The sequence below is a fragment of the Mustela putorius genome, unplaced genomic scaffold (assembly GCF_011764305.1).
Source record: "Mustela putorius furo isolate JIRA1106 unplaced genomic scaffold, ASM1176430v1.1 tig00003942_pilon_pilon_pilon, whole genome shotgun sequence".
Taxonomy (NCBI): domain Eukaryota; kingdom Metazoa; phylum Chordata; class Mammalia; order Carnivora; family Mustelidae; genus Mustela; species Mustela putorius.
In genome coordinates, this window is record NW_025422087.1 from 9,816,146 (window position 1) to 9,829,753 (window position 13,608).

The following is a 13,608-nucleotide window of genomic DNA, read 5'->3' on the forward strand; positions in this document are numbered from 1 at the left end:
GTTTTGTCAAGTAGGGTGATCACTTTCGGACACTACTTCCAGTCATTTGGGGGTTGGGAGGGGTAGTTTTTGACCCTACACAGTTTGTACTGGAATCATCATGGCAACTTTTCTCCATGGGGGGCTGTGCTATAACTGCAAAGCAAATGCATTATAATGAGTTTAGGGGCTACCCTGGGGCAGAGGTAGAAGAGGAGAGGGGCATGCTCCATACCGGAGGCTCTTGGTCTATTAGTCCCAAAGTCTTAGAAGCCTCAAGGTCAAGATGTTGTACCCTTGGGCTTCTAATGTGAGCCCTCTTTATCACCATCCTTGCTTCTACCTCAGGTCTCTATCATTCCCCATCAAGGTCTTGGGAGTTTGCCTCCAGGCATTCCTTCCACTGTCATATCTAGCTTTTTCCTAACATTATAGGAACTTTGTGCCAACCGTAAAGAATACATACTCACAAATAAATGAGTCACATTAATGGAGTCTGATGACACAGCCAGATCATCTCATCAAAATTTTAAGAGTTAGTGTTACCATGATATCTGATAGCACATTTACATTTAAAGACAAGAAGAAAAATAACAGCCTCATAATTATAGAAAAAATTTAAATATCTAAGTAATTTATATTTTAAAGAAAAATCAGAAGAGAAAAATATTTGAAACTAAACAGTAATGAAGATGCTGAATACTAAAATGGATGTAATGCAAGAAAAATGGAATTTGAAGATAAATGTGTAGTTTTAAAAGCTTATATTAGAGAATAAGCCTAAAACTAAGGAGCTGAATCACCAGCTAAAAAAATAATGTCCCAGTTAGAAAAAACAGAATAACAGAATAAGCTGTCACAAAGTAGAAGGAAGTTGATAATAAAGACCAGAAATCACTGAACAGAAAAATAAGTTAAAATAGAGTGGATGAACAAATACAAAGTTTTTTTCTTTAAATAATAATAACACAGGCAAACTATGCCAAGATTGATCAAGAACAAAACAGAAAAATAAACATCAGAAATTTAAAAAAGAAACATAATTGTAGATAAAACAAACTTGGAGGGTCCTCTGGGTGGCTCAGTGGGTTAAAGCCTTGGCCTTCCTCTCAGGTCATGATCCCAGCGTCCTGGGATGAAGTCCCGCATTGGGCTCTCTGCTCAGCAGAGAGCCTGCTTCCCCCTCTCTCTGCCTGCTTCTCTGCCTACTTGTGATCTCTGTCTGTCAAATAAATAAATAAAATCTTAAAAAAAAAAAACTTGGAAAAGATAATGAGGGTGCTATCAAAATGTTTTACCATTAAAAATAAAAATTTTAATGAAATGGGAAGATTCCTAGAAAATATATAAGTTCTAAAGACTGAGTAACAAGTAGCAAAACCCTAAAATTCTAAGTATGAAGGAAATTTAATCAGTAAAAATTCTTCCTACAGTTATAGTTTAAGTATATGCTACCAAATGTTCAAATAAAACACTGTTCCAACCATATACCAACTGCTCGAGAACACAGAGGGAACGCTCTTAATTCATTCTTTGAGGACTGTTTAATCCTGACTACAAAAGCAAACAAGATGTGTGGGAGAAAGGAAAATCACAAGCCAGTCTCCATTATTAATGTAGATGTGTGAATCCTAATTAAAATATTTGCAGAACACAGTCCAGCCATGTATAAAGATATACTATGTCTGTGGGAGTGGAGAACTGGGGAAGGGAGAAGGGGGAAAGTTAACCCAGGAAGGCCAAAGTTGTTCATTATTGTAAAATTCCTAAAAATGTGTTTGATTTATCCTATTAAATCCTTATTATCCTCTCAGTCTGTTCAGACGCACCCAATAAAATTCAACATTCGTGATTTTTTAAAAAATAGTCTTAGCAAACGAGAAACAGAAAAGGATTTTCTTAATCTGAAGAGTGCAGAAAACATGCCACTTTATTTCTAAAACTTCAAAACAAGTTAATCTGGGCAACATATTTTGCAATATACATAGATTAGATTAAACGATGAAGAGGCAAAAGAATGATAAACATGAAGTGCAGCAGAGTGGTTAATAAATGTGTGTGTTTATGTGTTAAATACATATCCAAATCACTACAAACATACCTTCGAGTAAAGACAGTATTTTTTTAAATAAAGAAAAAATTTAAGTGAATAAAGTTAGAACACTAAAGACATTTCTGTGGACTCTCAAAACATGAGTAAAAGAAATTGGCTGTGAAAAAGAAATAGAAATTTCATCTTCAATGAAATTTGGTTTTGTGAGTTTCCTCAACAGTCCAGATATAGGACAGAGAAGCGAGACCAATGTCTTAATCTAGGGATGCCTGAGCAATTGTAGCAGGTAGATAAGAATTGAGTGACAGTGCCAGCAAGAAAGTAGTTACAACATGGAACTACGGGATGGCAAGTTCAATGGGAAAAGAAGTGAATCTGAGCGGTGGAAGAAGGATTAAGAGAAAATAGAGGGATTAAACAAGTGCAGTTAGAAGAATTCAGAGCTTGTTTTTGCCTGGATCCAGGGGAGGGACAAATAAAGGCAAGAGAGAACAGTAAGTGTAGGGAGGTTGTAGCCAGAAAGTAGATTGTTGGAGTTTAAAGATTTAGGAAGTGAAGACAATTAGGGCCAGTAGAGTGATTTCCTGAAGTGAAGTAGAATTGAAGTTTCTAAAGGAATCATAGATTTAGGTATTTTTAGATCCTGTTAAAAAGGGACAAGGAGGGGCGCCTGGGTGGCTCAGTTGGTTAAGCAGCTGCCTTCGGCTCAGGTCATGATCCCAGCGTCCTGGGATGAGTCCCATATCGGGCTCCTTGCTCTGCAGGGAGCCTGCTTCTCCGTCTGACTCTGCCTTCCACTCTGTCTGCCTGTGCTCGCTTTCGCTCGCTCTCTCTGACAAATAAATAAAATCTTTTAAAAAAATAAAAAAATAAAAAAAAAATAAAAAGGGACAAGGAGGGGCGCCTGGGTGGCTCAGTGGGTTAAAGCCTCTGCTTTCGGCTCAGGTCATGATCCCAGGATCCTGGGATCGAGCCCCACATCGGGCTCTCTGCTCAGCGGGGAGCCTGCTTCCCCCTCTCTCTCTGCCTGCCTCTCTGCCTACTTGTGATCTCTGTCAAATAAATAAATAAAATATTAAAAAAAAAAAAAGGGACAAGGAATTGCGATATAATCTGGGGAATGGTTTTCCCTGTGGATAATGAAGTTACCCAGAATGATTAAGTCAACTAAAGATTCCTTCTCTCCATGGAAGTAAAACAACCTAAGTTAGTTGATGTGTAACTCATAAGTATGTTCATTGATGCAGAACTCATTAGTGTCAGAGCAGAGCTAGGAGGACAGACTGACTTTCAGATAATTGATACAGTTTCTCTGGTGTTTCTGAGGTAAGAGTCTTCCCCACCCCTGCCCCTCTCTGCCACCATGCCTCTTTGCTTTACCAATCCACTGTTTTGCTCCTGGGGAGTCCTACCTATTAACTGCCAGACCCAGGGCCTCTCCTTCCCTGCTGTCTTCTGTTAATCTATTTAAGTTTTGTAATCCACACTAATTTGCACATATTAGATTTCCTCCTGGCTTTCTTCAGCTTTCATGCACTAGACAAAGCCATTGAACAGAATATTCCTGTATTTCACATCTCTTTTCTCTTTTGAAGCCAGCCTAACAAATATAGACCAATTATTTCATCAAAAGTTAATATTCAGAGTTTAAGTTACAGTCTTTTTTTAACTTCTTTTCTTTTTCTACCTCCATCAGTGAATTGAAGATTATCTGTATGATTGTTTGCCTTCCAACATTATAGAGAAGTCTGAGCCTTTTTTCCAAGTATTGTGGTTTCTAACAGATTCCCCTAACCTTTTCGTTCTTCATTTTTATTATCTTCATTTATATTATCATTAACTTTTGTTCTAAAAATTAAGAAAATATTCCCATTGGAATATGCCTGTGTTCCTCTTAAGTAACTGGAGAGATTATTGCTGCATGCTTCCAGGTGATATTTCCACTTACTCTGCTGCTATGCAAGATTTTAGTTGTGCCTGTGTCATAAGGTGGGAAGTGCCTGCTGGTCTGAGAGTGACAGCCATTATTTACCTTAAATCTCCCCATGGAGTGATGATGTCAGACTACATACAGACTTTGGGGGAATAGGTTTTTACTGAGAACTATCTTGAATTCAGTATCTACATTACTGCCTTACGAAACATAGAGATCATTCACCTGCTGATTTTTATAGAAGATGCTACACAGTTATCGCACATAATTTGGTGAAAAGATAGTAAAACTTACTGCTATGTAATTCAACCTTAATATACTTCAAAGGTGAAATAAATTCAGTACAGACTCACTTCCAAGACATGTTATAGAGCTTTTACAAATTATATTTAGGCAATAATTTAGAAATATCAGGGTACTCAGTAATGGTTTTTTGTTTGCTTATTCATATTTATCAGTGAAAAAGAGGAGTTTGCCTTGGGTAGACAATGTAGTGAACAATATAGGAATAGTTACTAGGAGTTGCTCTTTAGTAAATACAAAAGTTAAAATGAGGTTCAATCTTTCCCATTCTGATTAAAATTTTCAACAACTTGAGCAAGAAAAAAATGATAATTCATTTTATTAATGAGCAGTGGAAATAAAGAACAACAGTCTTAAAAAGAGCACTCTTGTTAAAAATCTAAGTAGAGAAAAAACTGGACCATGAATGGAGGTAAGTATTTGAATTGAATCTTGAAAAGACATAGGTAAAAGAATAGATATTATTTTGTAAGTTTGCCCTTAAAGAAAAACCCAGAAAGACTTAAGGGTAACTTCAAATGTCCTTCGATTATTATTATATTTTTTTTTGTTTTCCTTTATTGTTATGTAACTTCCTTACTCTCTTTCTTTTATGTAATGTAAGTCACCATACAATACTTCATTAGTTTTTGATGTAGTGTTCCATGATTCATTGTTTACATATAAGACCCAGTGATCATTGCAGTATATGCCCTTAATACCCATCACCAGGCTAACCCATGCCCCCACTCCCTCCCCTCTGAAACCCTCAGTATGTGTCCCAGAGTCCATAGTCTCTCGTAGTTCATCTCCCCCTCTGATTCCCCACCTTCATTTTTCCCTTCCTTGTCCTGATGTCCTCCATGCTATCATTCAAGAAAAAAAAAAGTTTTTTAATCCCTCCTACATGTTCTGTGTATATGCTAATGTATTTCACATCTTTTCTTTGTATTTTTTAAAAGATTTTATTTATTTATTTATTTATTTATTTTTCAGCATAACAGTATTCATTATTTTTGCACCACACCCAGTGCTCCATGCAATCCGTGCCCTCTCTAATACCCACCACCTGGTACCCCAACCTCCCACCCCCCGCCCCTTCAAAACCCTCAGATTGTTTTTCAGAGTCCATAGTCTCTCATGGTTCACCTCCCCTTCCAATTTCCCCCACCTCCCTTCTCCTCTCTAACTCCCTATGTCCTCCGTGCTATTTGTTATGCTCCACAAATAGGTGAAACCATATGATAATTGACCCTCTCTGCTTGACTTATTTCACTTAGCATAATCTCTTCCAGTCCCGTCCATGTTGCTACAAAAGTTGGGTATTCATCCTTTCTGATGGAGGCATAATACTCCATAGTGTATATGGACCACATCTTCCTTATCCATTCGTCCGTTGAAGGGCATCTTGGTTCTTTCCACAGTTTGGCGACCGTGGCCATTGCTGCTATAAACATTGGGGTACAGATGGCCCTTCTTTTCACTACATCTGTATCTTCGGGATAAATACTCAGTAGTGCAATGGCAGGGTCATAGGGAAGCTCTATTTTTAATTTCTTGAGGAATCTCCACACTGTTCTCCAAAGAGGCTGCACCAACTTGCATTCCCACCAACAGTGTAAGAGGGTTCCCCTTTCTCCACATCCCCTCCAACACATGTTGTTTCCTGTCTTGCTAATTTTGGCCATTCTAACTGGTGTAAGGTGGTATCTCAATGTGGTTTTAATTTGAATCTCCCTGATGGCTAGTGATGATGAACATTTTTTCCTGTGTCTGATAGCCATTTGTATGTCTTTAACACAGTAATCGCTTATTGCAGAAGAAAACATTTTAAAAGATGCAGAGGGCCAAATCACTGTTTATAATTGACAAAATGACAAGAATTAATGTTAGAATGCCCACAGCGGAGGAGAGCAGTAGTTAACATGAAAGGTTTTACTTCAAAAAATACTGTTGGCTAATGAAAATGCAATGCCAAATATATAGAATTTTGAGAATTTTTTAAAAATTATAATCTGAGGCAAAGAACTTAATTTTTCTGAGCCTTAGTTTCTTATGTATAAAAATGAAAATAATATATATGTCTGAGGATTCTTGTGAGGATTAAATATTTTGTGTAAACTACATATTTTATTATCTATCTCTCAATAAGTGATTTGGTGACAGTTATGATTGATTTCTTATCCTTCTCCTCCTCCTCCTTCATCATCATCATCATCATCATCATGTGGTTTAAACCTGTCTTTATTCACATAACTGGGCTCAGCTCAGCAATTCCTTTGTTCCCTGTGAAGTTGTCTGGCATTTCATTCACCTGGGAGGCTGGCTCTGGGCTAGGAGCTCATGTAGGCCTGGGATCCTGAGATCCTCTATTCTCCTCCTTGGATTGGCCACATAATTTGAGTTTCTCTCAGCAGGGCAGCAGATTCTAGAAGACAAAGTTCCAAGAAAGGAAGGCAAAATGTGCAAGACATCTTATGGCCTGGACTCAGAAGTCACAAAGCATCACCTCTGTTATATTCTGTTGGTCACAAGAAGTCACAGGCAGACCTAAGAGCTGCAGAAAATGACTCCTCTTTTTGATGGAGCAATAACACTCTCACACTTCAAAAGAGCATGTGGGATCGGAGATACTGTTGCAGCCATCTTTGAATAACCTCTGCCCTTTGCTATAAAAGAAATATGAAGAAGCTCCCTGTGTGTACATAAGAAAAGGTCTTCAAGGGGTGCCTGGGTGGCTCAGTGGGTTAAAGCCTCTGCCTTCAGCTCAGGTCATGATCCCAGGGTTCTGGGATCGCACCCCCCACATGGGGCCCGCTGCTCAGCAGGGAGCCTGCTCCCCCCCCCCCGCCTGCCTCTCTGCCTACTTGTGATCTCTGCCTGTCAAATAAATAAATAAAATCTTTAAAAAACAGAGAGAGAAAAGAAAAGGTCTTCAAAGGATATTGCTAAGTGAGAAAAGCTAGGTATAGAAAAGACTGTATAATACACTAACAATAGTGTAAGGAAGTTGGGGGGGGAGAATGTATTTGTATTATGTATTTTTAAAAGTCTCTGAAAACATGCAAGAAACTAATAACAAACGGTGCCTGATGTGTTTGGAAATCATGTGTCTAGGTGATAAAGGGAGGCTTTTCACTATATGGCTACATACTTTTTCAAAACAATTTGAATATTCAAATAAGTTCTATTGTTTAAAAATGAAATTTATAGATTTCCTAATATATGGCCATCTAGATTTTGTGTGAAAATTTACTTCTATGATAGTGAATTCTGTTGTTTTAACCATTTACTTCAAAGGTGGTGAATTCTGTTTTAACCATTTAAAACACTGTCAAAAAGCCTTGATTCTTTTGCATTAACTACATCAAATTAAGTGAATCATTCTTTCACAAGATACACAGTACTTACCACATAGAGGCATTGTTGTAACATTTTTACGGTATATTTCTGTATTTCAAATGTCTTTGAATTATAATTTCATCTATCTTAATTTCATAATGTAACTTTAAACTTTATGCATAATTAATATTTCAAATACTGAAACTTGATTATTAAAAAGTAGTATTAACTGAAGCTATTAAGAATAATAATTCCAAAGGTATCTTCCTTTTTAGATTACTATGCCATGCTATGAAGGACCATATAGTTCGTGTTGCAAATGAAGCTGAGTTTATTTTGAACAGACAGCGAGCTGAGGATGTACATAAACATGCAGAGTTTGAGGTAAGGTTTTTATAAAGAAGGTTTTTTATAAACCGTTTTAAAGCAGTTCTTTTTTTTTTTTTTAAAGCTTTCGTAAATGCCAAACACAGAGCACTAATTTTTACCTCATTTACAACATTCAGAAATTCTTCTTACAATATGCCTAACCCTTTGGTAGACTGAAGTTGTTCTGATATACTCTTAAAGGCAAATAAAATTTTATGATGCAATTACTTTAGTAATTTTTAAACTAGTTTTATACATCACTTAGAGATGGGCATAATAAGTTGTTATATGAAGAACCTCAGTTTTACCAAATATTCCATAATTTATTATTTATCAGTATATCCATCTTTAGAGTGACTGAAGATCACTTCAGTTGTCTCATTATTATAATCGATATTTCACTGACAACTTAAGCTTTGCTATTATATGGTATACATGTAGATCTATACATATATTGGGAATAGAATAATTTTAAAATCCTCATAAGTACCTTGGCTAAAGAAAAATTATCATTTCTATTTCACGTGCAAAAACTAAAGTGTATTGAGATATTGTATATTCTATACTAATAGGTTTTATAAAAATATTTTTATATTTCCAGCATGTTAATAATTATTTGCCATTATTTGAATTGCCTCAATTCAATATCTTGATTTCAGTGTTTTAAATTATAGTGATTACTTAATTCACTCAATTTTTGACAAAACTTGGTTTCAGAAATATTCAGGTGACCTGCCATTTGGCTTAGGTTGAACTGTCAGTGGCCCTGAAAATACTCTTCTTCTTTTTTTTTTTTTTTGTTTAATTTAATTTTATTTTTCCAAGATTCATTGTTTATGCAGCACACCCAGTGCTCCATGCAATACGTGCCCTCCTACATACCCACCACCAGGCTCACCCATCCCCCCACCCCAACCCTTCCAAAACCCTTTTTGTTTCTCAGAACCCACAGTCTCATACTTCATCTCCCTCTCCGTTTTCCCCCAATTCACTTTTCCTTTCCTTCTCCTAATGTCCTCAGTGTTATTCCTTATGCTCCACAAGTAACTGAAACCATATCATTGACTTTCTCTGCTTGACTTATTTCACTCAACGTGAGGCAGGAATCTATAAAAATCTTAGAGGAGAACATAGGCCTTGAAAATAATAAATAACCATCAATTTATTTTCCTGATGCAACATGCAAACAAGTGGGGCACGGCTGGAAATCAGAGTCCAAGATTTCAGTTTTGATGAGGTTTTTATCTCAGTAAGCCAGCTCTCTTAGTCATGCAAGTTGATGCCCTCGGTCTAGTAATCTCTGACCTTGCTAGCTGAAAAGCACAAGACAGAGAAATAACTGTTGTCACTCTCATACCCAACCTCTGCTTCATTTGTCAGAGGAGACAGCACACATTTGTCACATGAGATTGCAACAACCTTATTTTGAAAAAAAAAAAAAATAATAACAAATATTTTAAACTTTGATAAAAATACATTGACAATTGGGTGTTTATCAAAGTATCATATCCCTTAAAGAGTAAATACTATTGGATATTTATCAAGATATCCTGCTATAATCTGGGTGTCAAGAAAATTTTGACTTATCTGTTTTTTGAAGAATATGTTTAGATATGAGATATGTCAGGAGTTGAAACAAAATAAGGATATTCAATTAACTTCTGTTAGTAAATAAGATTTAGAATATTAGCTGAATCCCCTGCAGGATGAGTTTTGAATCATTCATATATCTACTAAGAAAATCAAGAAATTTTGTGGGGATATAAAACAGTTAATATTTATTATATGAAAGCATTTAAAATAGATTTTTAAGCAGCTAGATATTAGTGACAAGTTTTAACACATATTTAGCCAAAATGGAATTAAGCTGAGGACAGTGGTTCTCGGCCTTTTTTTCATTAGTGCCCCCTAAGGAATCTTTTCTAATCTCCCTCTCGCAGTAAAATTTTATTTCTATAATATGCTGCATATCTGTTTGTGTACTATATATGCATCTGTGCTTTATACGTAGAAAGGATATGGTTTTTTCTCATCCTCAATACCACTTTTTATGCCCTGGGCATGAGTTCATTCCTGTTGAGGATGCATGTCAAAGAGTGATAAGAGACTATGAAGTGGACATGAAGACTCAGGGCTTTTTAGATTATGTAAATAGAAAATAAAATTACATAAATCAAATTTTGAGAGTATCATCATTGCTATTTAATGGATGTATTTTTTTAACAGAAATGTTTAAATTTGTTCTTTTTAGGTTAGAGCTGTATTGCTAAATGCATTGACTTTGAGTGTGTGTGTGCATGTGCACGCTTAAGTGGTTTACCAAACACTTAACACTTTTAAATTGTAAAAGATTTTATAAAAGCCATGATATTTTATTAGGACTTGTTGGGAATTTCTCTGTCTCCCATATAAGCCTGTGATTAAGAGATAAAGTATATTTAATTTGAGATGGGTACTTCACAGTTTTTTTAGTTAACCATTGTAATTGTTAAGGAAGAAAAATGAAAATTTCATTTTGCTCTCAATGAGCTAATGAAATATTAACCTCATTATGGAGGCAGATCATTGTACTAATTGGTGATTCCCTGTACAAAAAGATAAATTGGAAAATGAATTAATCCTTCTTAGAGTACTGTAAGGTTATTTCTCTGAAAGAGATGACTTGTGGTAATAGTCTGCATCAATAGATAGACTGAAGGGATATGTTCAAATTCCTTCCATGAAACAAATTTTTACGTAGTAAAGATGAATGTGAACCAATTATATGTATTTTTAGATGTGAGGCTTTTTTTTCCTCTAGTTATATGACTCATATTATATGCTTGGTAAAGTTAGAATTTACGATCAGTCCACCCTATATAAAAATTACTATACAAAAAAACAAACCTAATTAAAGAGATGTTCATCTTCATGTTCATATTGAACCTGTCTGATACATAGTGAGATGGATACTGATTAGCTATGTCACTGATACTGGTGAGCATGAATGCGGACAGTGGACAGAACAACTGATTATTAGAAAAGATGAGAATAAGAGGGTTGTTATCATGGGAACCTTTGAACACATTAAATTCTAGAGTTGGGAGAGATTATAGAGAAAACTTTAGCTTCTCATTCTTTAAATATGAAACTGGGGAAAGAAAAGAATTTTCACAAAGTATGGAATAAATCCAAATCTAAATTCCTAAGTCATTCCTTTTCCTTGTATACCACATTGCCATTCATGAAATTGGAAAACTAGAAATAAAATGGCAAGTTTTGGATCTCTATATTAATTTTCAAGAATGTAATTCTCATTTTAAGTGTGGCATATACCATATTGGTTAAAATAATAATTAGATTTATATTTTTAATAAACCATTCTTCTAAAATTATTACTTTGGGAACATATTAAAATCAGACTCAGAATTTTAGGAGCCTTAAAGATCATTAATTGCTTAATATAATACCATCCAAATTATCTTCTATATACTTCATGAATAATCACATAGCACACATCTTTACATCTATAATCACTTTGAAAAGTGATTGTAGTGACCATATTCTTTCTGTTTTACTTTCCTTAAATTAAATTTTCACAAGATTGTGTTATTACCCTTCAATTTAAGGTCAGATATCCTTCCTTACTTGGACACCGCAGAAGTTATACATTGTTAAACATTATGCATTGTTCATATTTTTTGTAGTCGCAGTGTGCCCAGTATGCTGCTGATAGAAGAGAGGAGGAAAAGATGTGTGATCATCTCATAAGTGCTGCTAAACATCGAGACCACGTTACAGCAAACCAACTGAAACAGAAGATCCTTAATATTCTCACAAATAAGCATGGTGCTTGGGGAGCAGTTTCCCATAGGTGAGTTTCACAAATTTACAAGTAAATAATAACTCACAGGTTATTTATAATAGTTAGAAGTTAAAGATTAGAAACTTTAAAATTATGCAGAAAAAATTATTTAAAGCATACAAAATTGCTTGAATTTTTCCCTGATATCTTTAGTAATTCCTTGTTAGAATCCTTCAGTTAGAAAATCTAAACTTTTAGCAGAAGCTCCAGTGCAAGCCATTTCTAATTTAACAGTAATATGTAATATAAAAAAATTAGGCAAGTATTTTAGATTACTATCTCTTATATGATGTGTGTTAATTATAAGAAGTGGCTTTTTTTCAACTTTGAAGAGTCAACTTTACCTAGTAATTAAATTTATATCATTCTTAATTTTTCTTAAAAACAGGTAATAATAGAAACATTTACTGTGTAGAGGTAACACATTTTTTAAAACTTTTCTTCCATATTTTTCTATTCAGTCTTTCTTAGGAAAGATTTTCATTTATGATATCATAGTAAAAGTATTTATAATTAGGGCATTTATGATATCATAGTAAAAGTAAAACCAAAATTGGTTGTTTATGAATTACAGATGTTCTCGCAGAAGTTTTGTGGGCATAAATTTTTTTTTATTTCCTCTACACAATGAAGTTTTCTAGAAAAATAATAGTGAGGCAGGTCACAATATTTCGATTGCTAATGTTCTTCATTTTTAGATCTTCATTATATTTGATCCTATTAAATATGTGCTTTGGTGAGTGCTGTGAAGTGTGTATACCTGGCGATTTACAGACCTGTACCCCTGGGGATAAAAATATAAGTTTATAAAAAATAAAATAAAAAAAAAATATTTTCTGGAAAAAAAAAATGCTTTTAAGTCTCTGGCAGAGTTTAGGGCTTGGTTAACTGTGACCAGCACACAACTAAGAAGACTCCTGATAGAACTTACTCTCTTAGTTGGGGAAGAACATCTAGAATATGACCATGATACTGTTTGATCATCTGGCCTGGTATTTCAAATATAAGATACACTTGGTAAATCTTTATAATTTTTGTATTTAAGGCAAAATTATAACTTAATGACCTTAAAAATAATCAACACTCAGTATTTCTTTCTTATAATAATAGTGATACTGTGACACCTAGATTTATTGAATGCTTATTGTGTGCCAAGCATCATATTAAGAATTTTACATGAATTATTTCATTTAACCTTTAGAACATCTCTATTTAGTTTGGTACTCAAATGTTTTCCATATTATATTGAGGAAACTGGAGCTTTCAGAAGTTAAATAAAAACGTACATAGTATCACACAAAGAGAGACAGTGTTTTAGTCAGAGTTCTCCAGAAAAACATAAAAACAGAACCAATGGGATATATTTGAGACATAGAGATATAGGTATAAATATAAATATAGAAATACAAATAGATTTATTTTAAAGAATTGACTCACATGATTATGAGGGCTGGTACGTCTGAAATCTGTAGGATAGACTGGCAGGCTAGAAACTAAGGCATGAGTTTTGCTATAGTCCTAACAGAGGATTTCTTCTTCTCCAATGAACCTCAAGGTTTATTTTGTTTTGTTCTTATTTTTGTTTTTTTAAGGCCTTCAACTAATTGGATGAGGTCCACCCACATTTTATCTTTTATTTAAAGTCCAGTGATTATAAATGTTAATTAACTACATTTAGGAAATACCTTCGCAGCAACATCTAGACTGTTATTTGACCAAACAACTGAGCACCATAGCCTAGTCAACGTGACACATAAAGTATAACATCATACCTGGTAACAATAATATGGGCCTTTTGCCCAGCTC

The 13,608-nt window shown here is 34.7% G+C and overlaps 1 protein-coding gene across 11 annotated transcripts in view; it reads left to right on the plus strand.

The window, feature by feature from the left end:
• The window catches only part of NBEA (neurobeachin), a 678,500-nt gene that overhangs the window by 362,364 nt on the left and 302,528 nt on the right, over positions 1 to 13,608 (plus strand). For all 11 annotated transcript variants that reach the window (XM_013044893.2, XM_013044895.2, XM_045069766.1 and 8 more), the window contains 2 exons: positions 7,865 to 7,973; positions 11,645 to 11,811. In XM_013044893.2, coding sequence (XP_012900347.2) covers positions 7,865 to 7,973; positions 11,645 to 11,811 — 276 coding nt within the window. The remainder of the gene's footprint in view (positions 1 to 7,864; positions 7,974 to 11,644; positions 11,812 to 13,608) is intronic.